Below are 13,480 nucleotides of genomic sequence, written 5' to 3'. Positions count from 1 at the left end.
AGCCACATCCAGGATCATAATTCATGCTTTTCACAAGTTACTACTTCCTATAAAACCATGGTCATGGTGGTAGGGAGGTATGCATGCTCTACTATAAATGAAAGCCCTCTCGAGTCCCTACACTGGTGAAGAGGTTTGAGCTACTATATTTTTGTACTTTTGAAACTAAAAAACAAAAACAAAATAAAAACAGAACAAATATTGAATTGAACAAGAATGTTAAATAAAAATCCATTTAATTTTTTTGAGAAATTTTGTCTTCAGAATGAAAATATATAGTTTTACAGTAGGTTTTGCGAACAAGACCATTTTGTTGAGTTTTTAAAGGGGAGGCCTACCCCCCCCCCCCCCATGCAAGGATTAAAAATATACAGAATACATAAAGTGCTCTTCTCCTCCTGCATGGTCAAGGTCAAGAAAGTTTCCACACCTTTCTACAAAACAAACATTTCCTCCTTGGTCTGTTTTTCTGGTTTGTGAGCTGTCACTCCATGATCCACAGTATTTGTGTTGGACAATCGAAACTCGAAAGCTCTGTCAGATACTTCTAAATAAATAGGTCAGTTAACAAGGTGTGCAGGATTTATTTTCAGTTTTATCAATGGAGTTGATATAATGAGATCCACATATGAAAGGAGTTACTAAATATAGCTCTCTTTGAAACCTGAACAGAAGATACATGTAGGGATACATTGTAGGCCTATTAAAAACTGGAATTGATTACGAATAGATTTATTGAAATGGTCAAATCGATTTGTTCATGGATGATTTATTTATTTGCTGATTGAACAAGCTGTTAATAAATTGGTGGATTGTTTATAGTAAAGAACTTACTGATTGATTGACTGACTGACTACAAGCAACTGACTGTTAATCCAACTTTGAGCAAGAAAGTATTAAAAATTGGTACACTAGAATAAGTGGCTTTTGAAGAAAATTCAACAATCTACATTTCATGAATTCAAGTTCACCCACTTTATTATTCAAACGCAGAGATTTGTGATTTTAGAAAACTTTTCCCCAGCATCGCCCGAGTTTCCCCTGAGGCAACCGATTTAAGTGATCTCCCCCACCTCTTGAAAGTACAGCCAAAATTTGCTGCCTCCATGACCCAAAATACAGGTATGGTAATATAGTGTGGACCTCACAGAAATTTCTGTTCTACAACAACATGACCTAAATGTAAGCACTGAAATAAGAACAGTGCTGGGTTTATACCATGTTTGCATTAAGAAATGGCACTACTAGAAGCATAACCTGATACAAATACTGCTACAACAAAATACAGTACCACTTCAACAGGACAGGTGAAGGTTCTGCACTATAGGTTCTGTGCTACAGCAGAGTGACCCATATTAAACCCTTGCAATAAGAACGGGGTCTACTCTGGATACCAGGTGTGCAGCAACAAATGTTACTACCAGAAATGTTAATTGATATGTGGGCTGTGTTACTTCAATTGAACCTGACATTCGACCAAGTGTCATTCTGCAGAGTTTGAACAAGTAATGGGGGCGTGACATTTCCAAACCAAAATAAATCTGATCCAATTACTTGTTTTAGGTTGCTATGCAGAGGATAGGCCTTGAATGTTGCCAAAAACTATGAATGGCAAAAACAGAAATTGCACAGTAAACAAACCAAGTGCTGGTAAGTCCTTGGTCTCAACATGGTCTCAAACAGCACTGATTTTACATGTGTAAAATTATTTGAGTCGTATCTTATTTGATCTAGAATCACCTCTGTCAGTCAAATTTCAAAATCTTTGTAACAAACACTCAGCTGTCACTCAGTGCTGACTTACATCTACCATAACAAAACAATCATTTAATAATTTAATTTCTCTCAATTATTGTTTTAAGAAAATTGTTGTACTTTGTGTTTCAAATTTTTGTTATTTCCCCAACTTCACCATATATTTTCATTCAATAACATAAAGGTTCTTCATTGTAAGTGACATCAATTCATAAAGATTCCTGACAATAAAGGACATCATAGAATTTAACATTGAACTTCAATCACATCATACTTATAAAAGCTACACAATGTTGTATTTTCATTATGTCTTCAGACCTTTATGACTGCTCCCTAATAGTGTAAACACCATGAATGCCACAAGCAATTTTTTGCTAATATCACACAGATTTATCATCACGAATATTCCATTAACATCATATATTCATTTCACAGCTGTAAAGAACATTATTGGATTGATCACTCCAGGGGGGGGTGTACAAAATCTTGAAGTTTATTGAGGATAAGCAACAAATAAAATATATAAAAGGGATCAGAGAGATGTCAAAGTCTCAAACTCTCTCTTGAAGCAAAGAACAACTTAGGGGGGAACTCAGCAAAAGGGGTAGCTTGGAGGCCCCTGAATTCCCTGCTGCATAATAAACCAGGTCAAGTAGATCACCAACCATAGAATTAATATTTATTCCAGGATACAGGAGATTTACCTCACCTTCTCATTATATTATTTATCTGAAAGTGTAACGTAAGTTGTTGTTAAGTTGTTGTTACACTGCTCAATTTGTGGCTTTACGCTTCATCTTCAATCTCATCCGTCACACCTAATGACTCCCCATTAATATACACTTTCAACAATATGGGTTCTCCCTTCTGGATGACACAAGGCTCTGTGTTTGTTTCTCCAGAGGAAAGCCCTGATCCGGCAACATCCATTCATAAACCCTGCCTCATTTTGCTCTGGCGAAGGTAGTTTTACGCTTCACCTTCAATCTCATCTGTTCCACCTAATGACTATCCATTAATCGACACCTATGGCAGTAACCTTCCCCTTTTATAGGCTGGAAGATTTTGAGGTTCCGTGCGCATAGCCACACGCAATCCCACAACATCCATTCATAAACCCTCCCGAATTTGCTTTCGCTTTATCACCCCCGCCAAACATCCCTTGTAAGCCAGAGGGTATCAAGTCGACTTAAAATTAGCACCCTTCTTGCACTATAAGAAGATCCCTGTCATGAAGCAGTAGTTAACCCCTAACAAGCATCAAAATCAAAAGAGCGTTAACTGATAGCTATTGAAGTCAAGGCAACAACTTCCTTGCGATGATGGGTTACCAGGGTAAACCATCTTCCATCCCCATCCTACAAAATGCATTCCCCACCTGAGTTTTATTTATCCACGCTTAGTCACAGTGTTTGGTGTCATAAGCATCACTTCCAATTATTGTGAAGTCTTTTGCTTCAATGATGCCCAAAGAAGCGTCCCTTCTGTCATTTTTTCATGCCACTGCAATCAAAATGAGGTTTTCTGCTTTCATTCATAGCATCTATTCAACCATATCTTAAAGTCACTTCTCACCTCCTTGCATTCCTTACAATAATACAAAAAGTAACAAAAACATGCTACAATGTATGTATAAAAGTCATTCTTCAGCCTCTGAGTCCCAGATATTCTTTGCTACTTTTTGTATTGATCTCCTTCTGTATCTAAAGGTGCATTTATCAACTTCTTTCTTGGTCTAGAATTAAGGTTTCAAAACATGAATCGGGTATTTTTTCATTTGATAACTGCAAACATGTTTTGATTATGGGGGCGCGGAAATCTTTTTGAATAGAACAAATTTGTATGATCCCATACAGAGAGAATGTGTGGGCCATGGTGTAGATCTACAATCACCCAAAAATACTCCTCCTCAGGTGAAACTGTACAAAGTCAAGGCTAGTTACAGATTGTAGGATGAGTTGATAAACACAGTATTTCATTAAAGAAGATTTGAAAACAGTTTTAAACACAATTTACACTGGATATCAAACTGGGAAAAGCTTATGAACGCAGTCTAAGATACACCAGTCTTAAAAAGTCTTTTCTATGACCAATTTCCTGAGCTAATAAACAGTTTAGGTTGCTATTAAAAGAATTCAAACATCCTGAGTGCAGAGGGAGTATCTTCCTTCCGATTCTGCTACCTTCATCATCTATCTATTGAAAATAAGGTAGGCCTACTTTACATCTGCTACGATTTTTTTTAATTTTTCATCTGGGCCTAGTATCTTCTGCAAAGTAGTCCCATGACCAATCTTATGTTTCTTTCAAAACGAGTTAAACATGAGGAATACAATAAAGCTCATGAGTCTTGTTCACGGTCCCATACCACAGGTTACCAATTAAACGTAGGCTGGATTTTCACTATCAATTGCACATTGTAGTCAATACATTCAATCGTAAAATTTCTTTGGTGATTGCAAGCTTTGTATTATGGTCTCCTGGACTTATTTACCTTTTTACAGAGTCCTTATTCACTACATTAACAACCATAAGAACCTACGGCAACAGATTCTAAGTTTCTCATTATCAGTTGGCTTGACATGAAAAATTGACTAACTGCTGGCTAACTGAGTTAATTTTCAAAAATCTAAAACTGCTATACAGTTCATGCACCAACCTTCCAACATGCCAAAATCTGTATGAAGTATTGGTTAAAACCTATCAGCTTGTGATAAAAGATGTTGTAAATCTAAAGATGTCCAAAATGTTAGTTCATTGTCAAACAATGTGAAAATCTTTTGGGTAAAAGTTAGAATTATTCTGCCTAGTAAACATTTATCTACAACCCAAATTATGTTCTGAAAATGAAATCCAAAAGTAAATTCCTTCCCAATCTTCATAGGAAGCCCTATATTATAACAGATATAGTTACAGTTACTACAAAAAAAACATCCCCTCCCCCAGTCTTCATCAAAAGCCCCATTTAAAAGTTTCAGAAATGAATGAGTGTTAGTCTGTGTTACCAATAGAAAAACCCACCATGTTTCCAGGCACCCACATTAAGAAGGCACAAGTAGAACCCTTTATACTATAAGGGTCTTTCCTCAGATACCATTCTCCCCCTCTCCCCTCCCCACTCATCACTCCATACATCATCCATCCATTAGTATCACCACTAATAAAGACGCCCATCAATTCCAGATATCCTCTTTCATATATCTCTATCCACTGAGGAACTCCATACCCCCTTCACCAGACAGTAGCACCCATTGACTGAGTAACGACCCTGGGTGTTTCAAGGTCTAGGTTCTGCGTTCACACCACTCTAATCAACAAACATGTAGGCTACATAATATGCAGCCTAGATTATATTAAAATGTGCCCTCATTGTATATTATAATGTGCCTACATGTATATTATAATGTGCCCTCCTGCAAGGTCATTAGTAATTATATACAGTATCAACAAAAATGTAAATGACTTTTCATTGGATAATTTTATACCCATTTGATATGGTGTTTCTTGGCACAAAATAATGGTACTTGAAGGAAAATACAGTTGTGGGGAAAAAATGAATAAAAGAAAGTTGTGAGAGATGAAAACAATTATTATGAGCCTTTTTATTCCTCTATACCGGTATGTCAATTCACAATATATTCCTGCTGCTTTAATAAAGTAAGGTCTCTGTTTCAGTAGGCTTGTCTTGATTCAAGGCTTTTTATGGACAACGTTCATCACTCCCAGATATCTCCTGTCTTATATCAATCAATGCTCATAACCCCGTAACCAGACAGAAGTGCCTATTGAAGCAACCCTGGAAGTCCAAGGTCTAGGCCTACTTGTAAGGTTAGCATGTCAGTGTGCCCCGCCCAACTCATGAATGGTGATCTTGCATTCGCTGTGGCAACTTTGTACTGCACAGCGATATTCAATAAAGTGATTGGTTAACAATGGTTTGACTTTAAAAAAATCTGAGCTAGAAGGTCACATTTGTCACCTGTGTCTGTGATATGTTACAAAAATGAAGCCCAGAAAAAATTGCGTTCGAAAACAATTATTTAGTGCTTCAAAAATTGAAATATAAAGTGACTGAAAACACCATCTTAATTTCATCCCATACACTTATGTGTACTATTTAGGCGTCCACAAGACACCTATTTACAAAATCGGGGTTTGCCTTGTAGTTTTAGCTTTTCATTCTCAATAATGGTTGTTTTTAGGGTTTATTAGTTCTAATACATGCACTTGTACACATGTTTCATCTTGGTTTGAGAACTTTTTAAATCGGCTGCTCACAAAGTTAAACAATACCTTTAAAGAAGCAAATGTGTTGTGGAAATATATGGAAATCCATCCAACAATTAACCTGTGTCACCAAGATCAGAGAGAAACAATTTGATCAAAATTGAACAGATCAAATATTGAACTTTCTATTTTAAGTCAGTCAGCAAGATGAAAAAAAAAACAGTACGACAAGACACAAGAGTGGTCTGTACTGTTTCTAGCAGAAGAAAAAAGTGACACCACAGTATTTAATGATTCACTTAGTCATTTTCATCTGCACAAGTCACAATTAGGCCTACTGATTAAAATTAGAGAATTTAGAACTTGTGATCAAACTGTGTGACTTGTAACACCTTTGTAAAGTAACGAAGTAACATTCTTTTTAAAACAAACATAGCAATAAAAATTAAGAGGAAGCAGATGTTAAAAAGAATATTGAATTGTCAAATACATACTAGGCTCTGATTTAAAATTCTTCAAGTTCATATATATCAAGAGATTTTTCAGATTGTTATTTCAAAAATACAACTCTAACCAAGGTATCAGAATGAGATTTTTTAAATAATGTTTACCAATCGGTTTAAGCAGGGCATTGGGCTACCACTACATGGAGAATGAAGTGTGTCTCTGGAGTAGGATTAGGGTAAAACCCATCTGTCAACACTTCAAAGTATTTCTTGCATTTAAATTTCCAGACAGTTTAATTGTTTTGATTTTATTTGAAGAAAATAAGGCAAAAAAAGTTTAGATGACCAAGAATTCTATGAGGTACTAACCAAGGAAAGTGTGTTTGCATAGCCTCTTGATATAAAATCTGTTTGTACCAGGGCTTATTTCCTTTTTGTAAAAATACAAGTTTTCTTAGAAATATACTGGGTGTTTTTAAGGAATTGATATGGAAAGTTGACAATGAACTCAAAGAGTAATTCCAGAAGTATGGACACAACCTCTGACCGAGGAATTAAGTATCCAACGAGAATGAAGGAGTGTGTGCGTAATCTCTTGAAGTAGGCTTAAAGTAGAAGCCATCTGTTTACACCAAGGCCCCTATAATGGCTTGATGACATATCCACTTTTGCCAGAGCGGTTGCGGACACGAAAGGGACAAATTGCAGGCTTTGAACATGATGGGTATTTCAGGACAGGAGAACAAAAGAACCTGCAGAGTCACCCCCCCCCCAACCCTCGTAATCATTCTGATGAGATCTTTCATTAACCTTGTCCAGATAGACGGCCTCTACTGTAACTGACAGAAGAAGAAAGCAGGTTTTTATTCCCAGTTCAAACTCCAGGTATAATTTGGTAGACATGGATGGCTGCATCCTACCGTTACAAAACCATATATATATCTTAGTGTCGTATGACAGCACATTCATATAGGGTCCCTAGTAAGTCCACCCCATAAAAATGTTGATTTGAATCAATAAGGAGAATTTAAACTAAGCATAATCGCTGAAAGCTTCATCGAAATCGAATGTAAAATAGAACATTTCAAAGTTTCGCTTATTTTTCACAAAACAGTTATATGCACAACTCAGTGACATGCAAATGAGAGTCAATGATGCCCACCATTGACTCTCATTTGCATGTCACTGAGTTGTGCATATAAGAGTCAATGATGCCCACCATTGTTTGAAGTATAAAATTTTTCAGTTTTTACAAATTTGACATTAAGAACCAACTTAAACTTTGTTTCATAGGAAAATAATGAAAAAATTACAATATTTCATATATACAGTGCGTCCCAGAATAAACGAAACCGAGATTTAGCGATCATTTATCATACCTTAATCATAAATAGAATAGACAAATGACCTACCAATTTAAAGCTTAGAATCTCCTCTTTCATCTGATATTACTTAGGTTATTTTTTAGTCACGCATGAGTGAGCAAAAACAATTTGAAGAAAGGATACCAAAAACTCATTTGGCGGGGGGTATCTGGGTTTGAATAAGAAAACCACATTTCTGAAAAGTTCAATATCTGCTCTTTATTTTGGTACCTCAATTACAGAAAATGGTCAAGAAATAAAAAAGTTCTAGTCATTTGAAATAAGGCTTGTATTTCCATAATTTCATGAGATAAATGTGTTTTCACCGGTTTCCCACAGAAGCTTTCGCATGGTGAACAAATAATGCATGGCTGATCGTCAACAAAACGGAGTGTCGAGTGAGTTTGAAAGCCAGCCTGGAGAACCTCTTCATTTTATGAAATTATTGAAATTCAAGCCTTATTTCAAATGACCAGAACTTTGTAATTATAAGATTAGGTATCAAATTAAAGAGGAGATATTGAACTTTTCAGAAATGTGGTTTTCTCTTTGAAACCCAGATACCCCCCGCCAAATGAGTTTTTGATATCCTTTCTTCAAATTGTATTTTCTCACTCATGCGTGAATGAGAAATAATCTAAGTAATATCAGATGAAAGAGGAGATTCTAAGCTTTAAATTGGTAGGTCATTTGTCTATTTTATTTATGATTAAGTAATGATAAATGATCGCTAAATCTCGGTTTCGTTTTTTCTGGGACGCACTGTATAATCAAATACAAAAGAAATAGTAACTGGATAACGTCATCACTCTCTTCATTTGCATACCGATGGGCATATAACGGTTTTGTTGAATGAATTGAAACTTTAACATGTCAAAACTTTCTTATTTTACATCCTATTTTGATAAAATGTTCAGTGTCATGCCTGTTGGATTTGTCTCTTTTTATTCAAATCAAGTTTTTGTTGGGGTGGACTTGTCCTTTAAGAGATGTAATTACACAAAATTCTCTCATCATCTGAAATCTAGGACTGCATACACTTGCGTTCGCATGTGACATCATCACATTGCATAACACATCAAATTAAATATAAAGGATCTATTATTCCTCATTGCCCAGGCCCTGACAGATGACATGAAGCTCTTGCAACTAAATGAAATAATTCAGCTCAATAGACAGTACTTGGTAGCCAGAAGTTTTCTTGTTACTATTTAGAAAAAAGTCGACTTTGCCAAATCTGTACTGAATGTTTATAAAGTGATTTGTATCCTCAATGTACTTCACTTACAACACAGCATACAACATACAAGCAGGAATACTTCTCATCGCTATCAAATACTAATTCTGGTTCCCAAGATAAGAAGAATATCTGATATAAAAATACTTGGAAATTTGAGAGGAAGCCCTATGACAGATTGGGCTTTATAGAAATTGGGGCTTAGCCAAGTAGTAATAATCTAGTAGTCATAACTATATTCATTTTAAAAGGGTGGAAAGAAATAGGGAAGAGGAAGCAAAAGAGACTGTGAATTGAAGTTTCCATTTCATTATGAATTTACTTTAAATAATAGTTATTCTTTATCACCATCCATGAACCAGTATCAATTTCCTCCGAGAGTGAAACAGAAATAGAATTAATTGCAAATTTGTGAAAACGTCATGCATATCAAAAATTCAGACCAGACAATATTAAATCATCATATCCAGCATATAAAATTGCATTCAAAGAGAGCATTGCAAGAAACTATAAGTATAAAGTTAAATTCCCAAGTGAGTATAGCCCCAAAATCAAGCACATATTGGGTTGCAACACAACTTTCTTGCAACTCCTCATTAGGTGGTGCAGCACCAGCCCGAGTTTGCTCAATCTCGAGATTTAAGCCCGATCGGCCCTCTTCACGAATAATCTCAAGATTAATCAGGATTATTAATTCATGGTGTCAGACCATAATGAAATTCAGGCTTTACTTCCATCTTCGTCTTTCGAAAAGTTAACACATGAGTCAACCTGATTAGGGTGTTTTAATTTACTGGTATGTACGCTAATATTAGAACCATCATATATCACAAACAATATATCACTAACCCATTGAGCTGAGAGGATTTCGGCAGTGATGGGGAGTACAATCGCTGGAAGTTATTCAAAAGCACAAGCTGTTGAAGATCCAAATGTACGCATTCTTGAAATATAGGGCCTGATGCCTCGAGCACAAATTGCTCTTTTTGCGCTGGTGGAGAATGAGTTTCTTGAATCTTAAGATTATCAGGAAGAGGGCTTATTGGGCTAGGATCTCAAGATTGAGCAAACTCAGGCTGGTGCAACACCACCTAATGAATTTTGTGGTTCAATAAATGATACTGACCGTTACTGTTGGTACAAGTAGACCAACAGCTACAAGTACACCGACGCTGACAGTATCTTCTTTGTATGGATACTTGATGCTTTCATCATTGCAGAAGAAACCTCTTTGGAACATCAACGTGGGACTCTCCAGGGCATACAGGATGACAGATGGTATCAATGCTAAACAAATAAAAAAAGAAAATTGTGAGAAAATGATATAGTTATTTAATATGGCATTCAACAGTGATCTTTATATCTTAGTTATGGTATGCAGTAAAAAAATACTTTGATGCAAACCTACTTCATTTTAGGGTGTAATCAGCTATAATTCTAATAAGAAAGATTTGATCAATATTGGATGGATGATAATTTTAATGTTTGTATTGTGATAGATTCACACTCACAGTATCTTAGCATAGTAGAACTCAGTTTTCACCTTATGATCAATTCAAAAGGGAAAGGCATAAAATAGGCCTAATACTAATGATAAAGAGAACTATTAACTAAATAATGAAATCAATATTTTAAGATACAAGAAAGAAAATCTACACATAAATACAATAAGGACACTTGACTTTTAAAATGGTAATATCTATACTATGTTATAATCTGGTGAACATTAGTCTTTAGTATTGATAAAGAACAGCTTGATCTCTTCAACAGAAACAACAAGTATTTATTCTGGAAAGCTGGATTCTGGAATTGCTGGAAAGCATTTGAACGAATACTATTCTTTGTTATTTGACGAAAGGCATTTCCAAAACTACCTGTCATGCACAAGTTTTTTTTCAGTTAATTCCACATCCAAAAGAAGCTCTGAAGCTCAATAACATGAAATATAATTCAGTTAAGTACCGATCAACTTCAAACCACTAAATAATTCACCGCAACATCATTTCTAGAAGAAAATTAATGATGCGTGATTGTAACGTGGATATTGCACAAAAGGGAAGGATCGACGGAAAGACATGCTTCATTATAATGCTTGGAAGCCCAGATAAATGGAAAGAAAATGAATAGTAAAAACCAATGATTCAGTATATTGGGATCTGTAATGGATGTTTTTCATCAGATGGTAAAATATTGATGGCTTGAAGCTGTGACATGACTTGAATGATATCTGAACAATAAAACAATATGAGAGGTTATTGGAGTTCATGTACTTGAGGGGACCATCATTGTATCTGATGCCATTACGATGGGGAGGAGCTGAAGAGTCGCTCCCTGAATAGTTCAAGTCTAACCATAATTCAGACTGAGGAATTTCAGAATGACATTTATGTTTTTGTGAAATAATAAACATGGAAGAGACTGTTATCATTAACAAAAACATGATGGAAGGTAAGAAAATATGTTTAAAGTTCCAATCCAATAGACATCAATATAGTGCTTGCCTTTCTTCGGTTAAAAAACAAGATAACAAAATCTTCATTAAAGTGGTGGATCTAATGAATACACAGAAGCAAAATAATTATTCACATCTAATTCAAAATCAATCCAAACCACCTTCTAGTATTTTTCACATTCCACTAGTTTTTTCTGATTCTTTATACAGCCAGCCACAGCAAAAGAAATAGGGCCTAACTGGCTTTCATCAGAGGGTCAATTATTTGTTAACTCATTCATGATGCAAAGTAAATTGTGTGTACAATTTTGTGAGGCAAATATAATGAAAATCAAACAAGCCAGTTTCTTGAACAGTTAGCTGTCCGATCAATTCAATGTTCAACCATAGAGCCATTTGTAATAGCTCTATATGGTTCAACTCATAAAAGTTCCTGATGCATGGGTAATGTTCACTTTCTGCAGTACCAAACAAACAACCCTGTGAACAGGGGAAAAACTTTGAGCCATTGTAGCAGAATCAAGAGAAAGAGGAATTCTATGGTATTTCTGCAACCCTTTTTGAAAAGGCAAAGAAAACATTCCTAATGAAAGAAAATCCCTGATCCGAATAAGGACTTTTGAAAACCGAATTGTGCTAAGCACTTCTTTGATATCAAATATGAGCAATATGACACTATTTCACAACAGCTGAGGTGTGTGGTAGCATGGACCTATCACAGGTAGTAATATTTTGACAGCAGAAAAATGGTGTAGTATCCAAAGTGCAATGTACTTGAAAAAAAAAATCTATTTTTTATCATTTGGGAAAATTTTAGAAAAGCAAAGTATTTGAATATATGCCTGTCACTTGCACCTGTCATCCTGCAATTTATCAGAACTTCAAATCTAAAGGTGTTTTCATACAAACTGATCACAGAAATACCAGCTATTCCACCGGTGCGGTGTGAATGCAAGATACCTATAATTATCCCCAAACGAAAAACCTTGAAGTTTGAAGGTCCCTTTTAAATCATGAGAAAATACCGGAGTTCTCCATGTTCCAAGGGTTTTTGCAATGCAAAAGAAAATGACAGGAAATTTATGAGTGGGACAAGAAGAATATGTAGGCCCTATTTCAGGTTTAAAAGCATCTTGTTGATGGTTCATAACTGCACAAAATAATTTATCAGGTATTTTTGGGCCTGAACAAGTTCTTATAATTTATGGGTATTTTTTGTGATCAGGCAATGTCAAAGTGCCATTATAGACTATCTATAACAGATTCATGAGAGAACAAATGGATCTGCTTCGAAACAATTTAGTCATCCGCTTTAAAATGTGCGGGGCAAATTTTCATGAACAGGTTTGTGGTACACCCCCTCCCCCACAAGCACAAATATCCAATGAGAAGACCTACATAGTCACGTCATTGACATCACCAAGTATGTAATTATTGGTTGGTATGAAACTGAACACAAGAAAGACTGATAAAGAACAAAATGATTCTGCATTAATTTGTAAGCTTTCATAATAAAGTTAAAATATTTAACAAGTTTGTTTAAGATGATATAAAAAAATCATGGTGAAAATGACATTGTCTAACCAAGACTAAATTTAGCCAAATTCTATAACCAACGACCTGTGAATCAGGAAATGGTTATAGCAACAAGGTTTCCAAAATTGCACTGTCATGATTTCAAAGAAAGCAAAACTCATTCTCATTGCAATCACAATCGATTTGACAAATATTAGAGTTTTGTATCTAAAACTGTTAATTAGTATTTATTTGTTTTACTAAATTGGTGTTTGGGAATAATGAAAGGAAGATTGATCAAAATAGTCTGCCAATATGTCTTCATTGTTCTTCCATCTAACTAATGAAGTAGCTCCCCCCCCCCCCCCCATTTTTCATTTCCATATCAACCTGCTCATCTCTGTTCTCAAGTTATTCATATTCAAAGATCACTAAACTAATGAAGTAGCTTCCCCCCCCCCCCCATTCACTCTCAAACTTTCTC

At 35.4% G+C, this 13,480-nt stretch overlaps 1 protein-coding gene across 1 annotated transcript in view; it reads right to left on the bottom strand.

Moving 5' to 3' along the window:
• The window catches only part of LOC121406950 (phospholipid phosphatase 1-like), a 37,057-nt gene extending 25,727 nt beyond the window's left edge, over positions 1-11,330 (bottom strand). The window contains exons 1-2 of the mRNA XM_041597825.1: positions 11,300-11,330; positions 10,156-10,316 (exon numbers count right to left, since the gene is read on the bottom strand). Coding sequence (XP_041453759.1) covers positions 10,156-10,316; positions 11,300-11,330 — 192 coding nt within the window. The remainder of the gene's footprint in view (positions 1-10,155; positions 10,317-11,299) is intronic.
• Between the last annotated feature and the right edge of the window lie 2,150 nt (positions 11,331-13,480).

This window comes from Lytechinus variegatus, chromosome 2, assembly GCF_018143015.1.
Source record: "Lytechinus variegatus isolate NC3 chromosome 2, Lvar_3.0, whole genome shotgun sequence".
NCBI lineage: Eukaryota > Metazoa > Echinodermata > Echinoidea > Temnopleuroida > Toxopneustidae > Lytechinus > Lytechinus variegatus.
The sequence above is the reverse complement of the archived record's forward strand: the minus strand, read 5'-3'. Positions and strand labels throughout refer to the sequence as shown.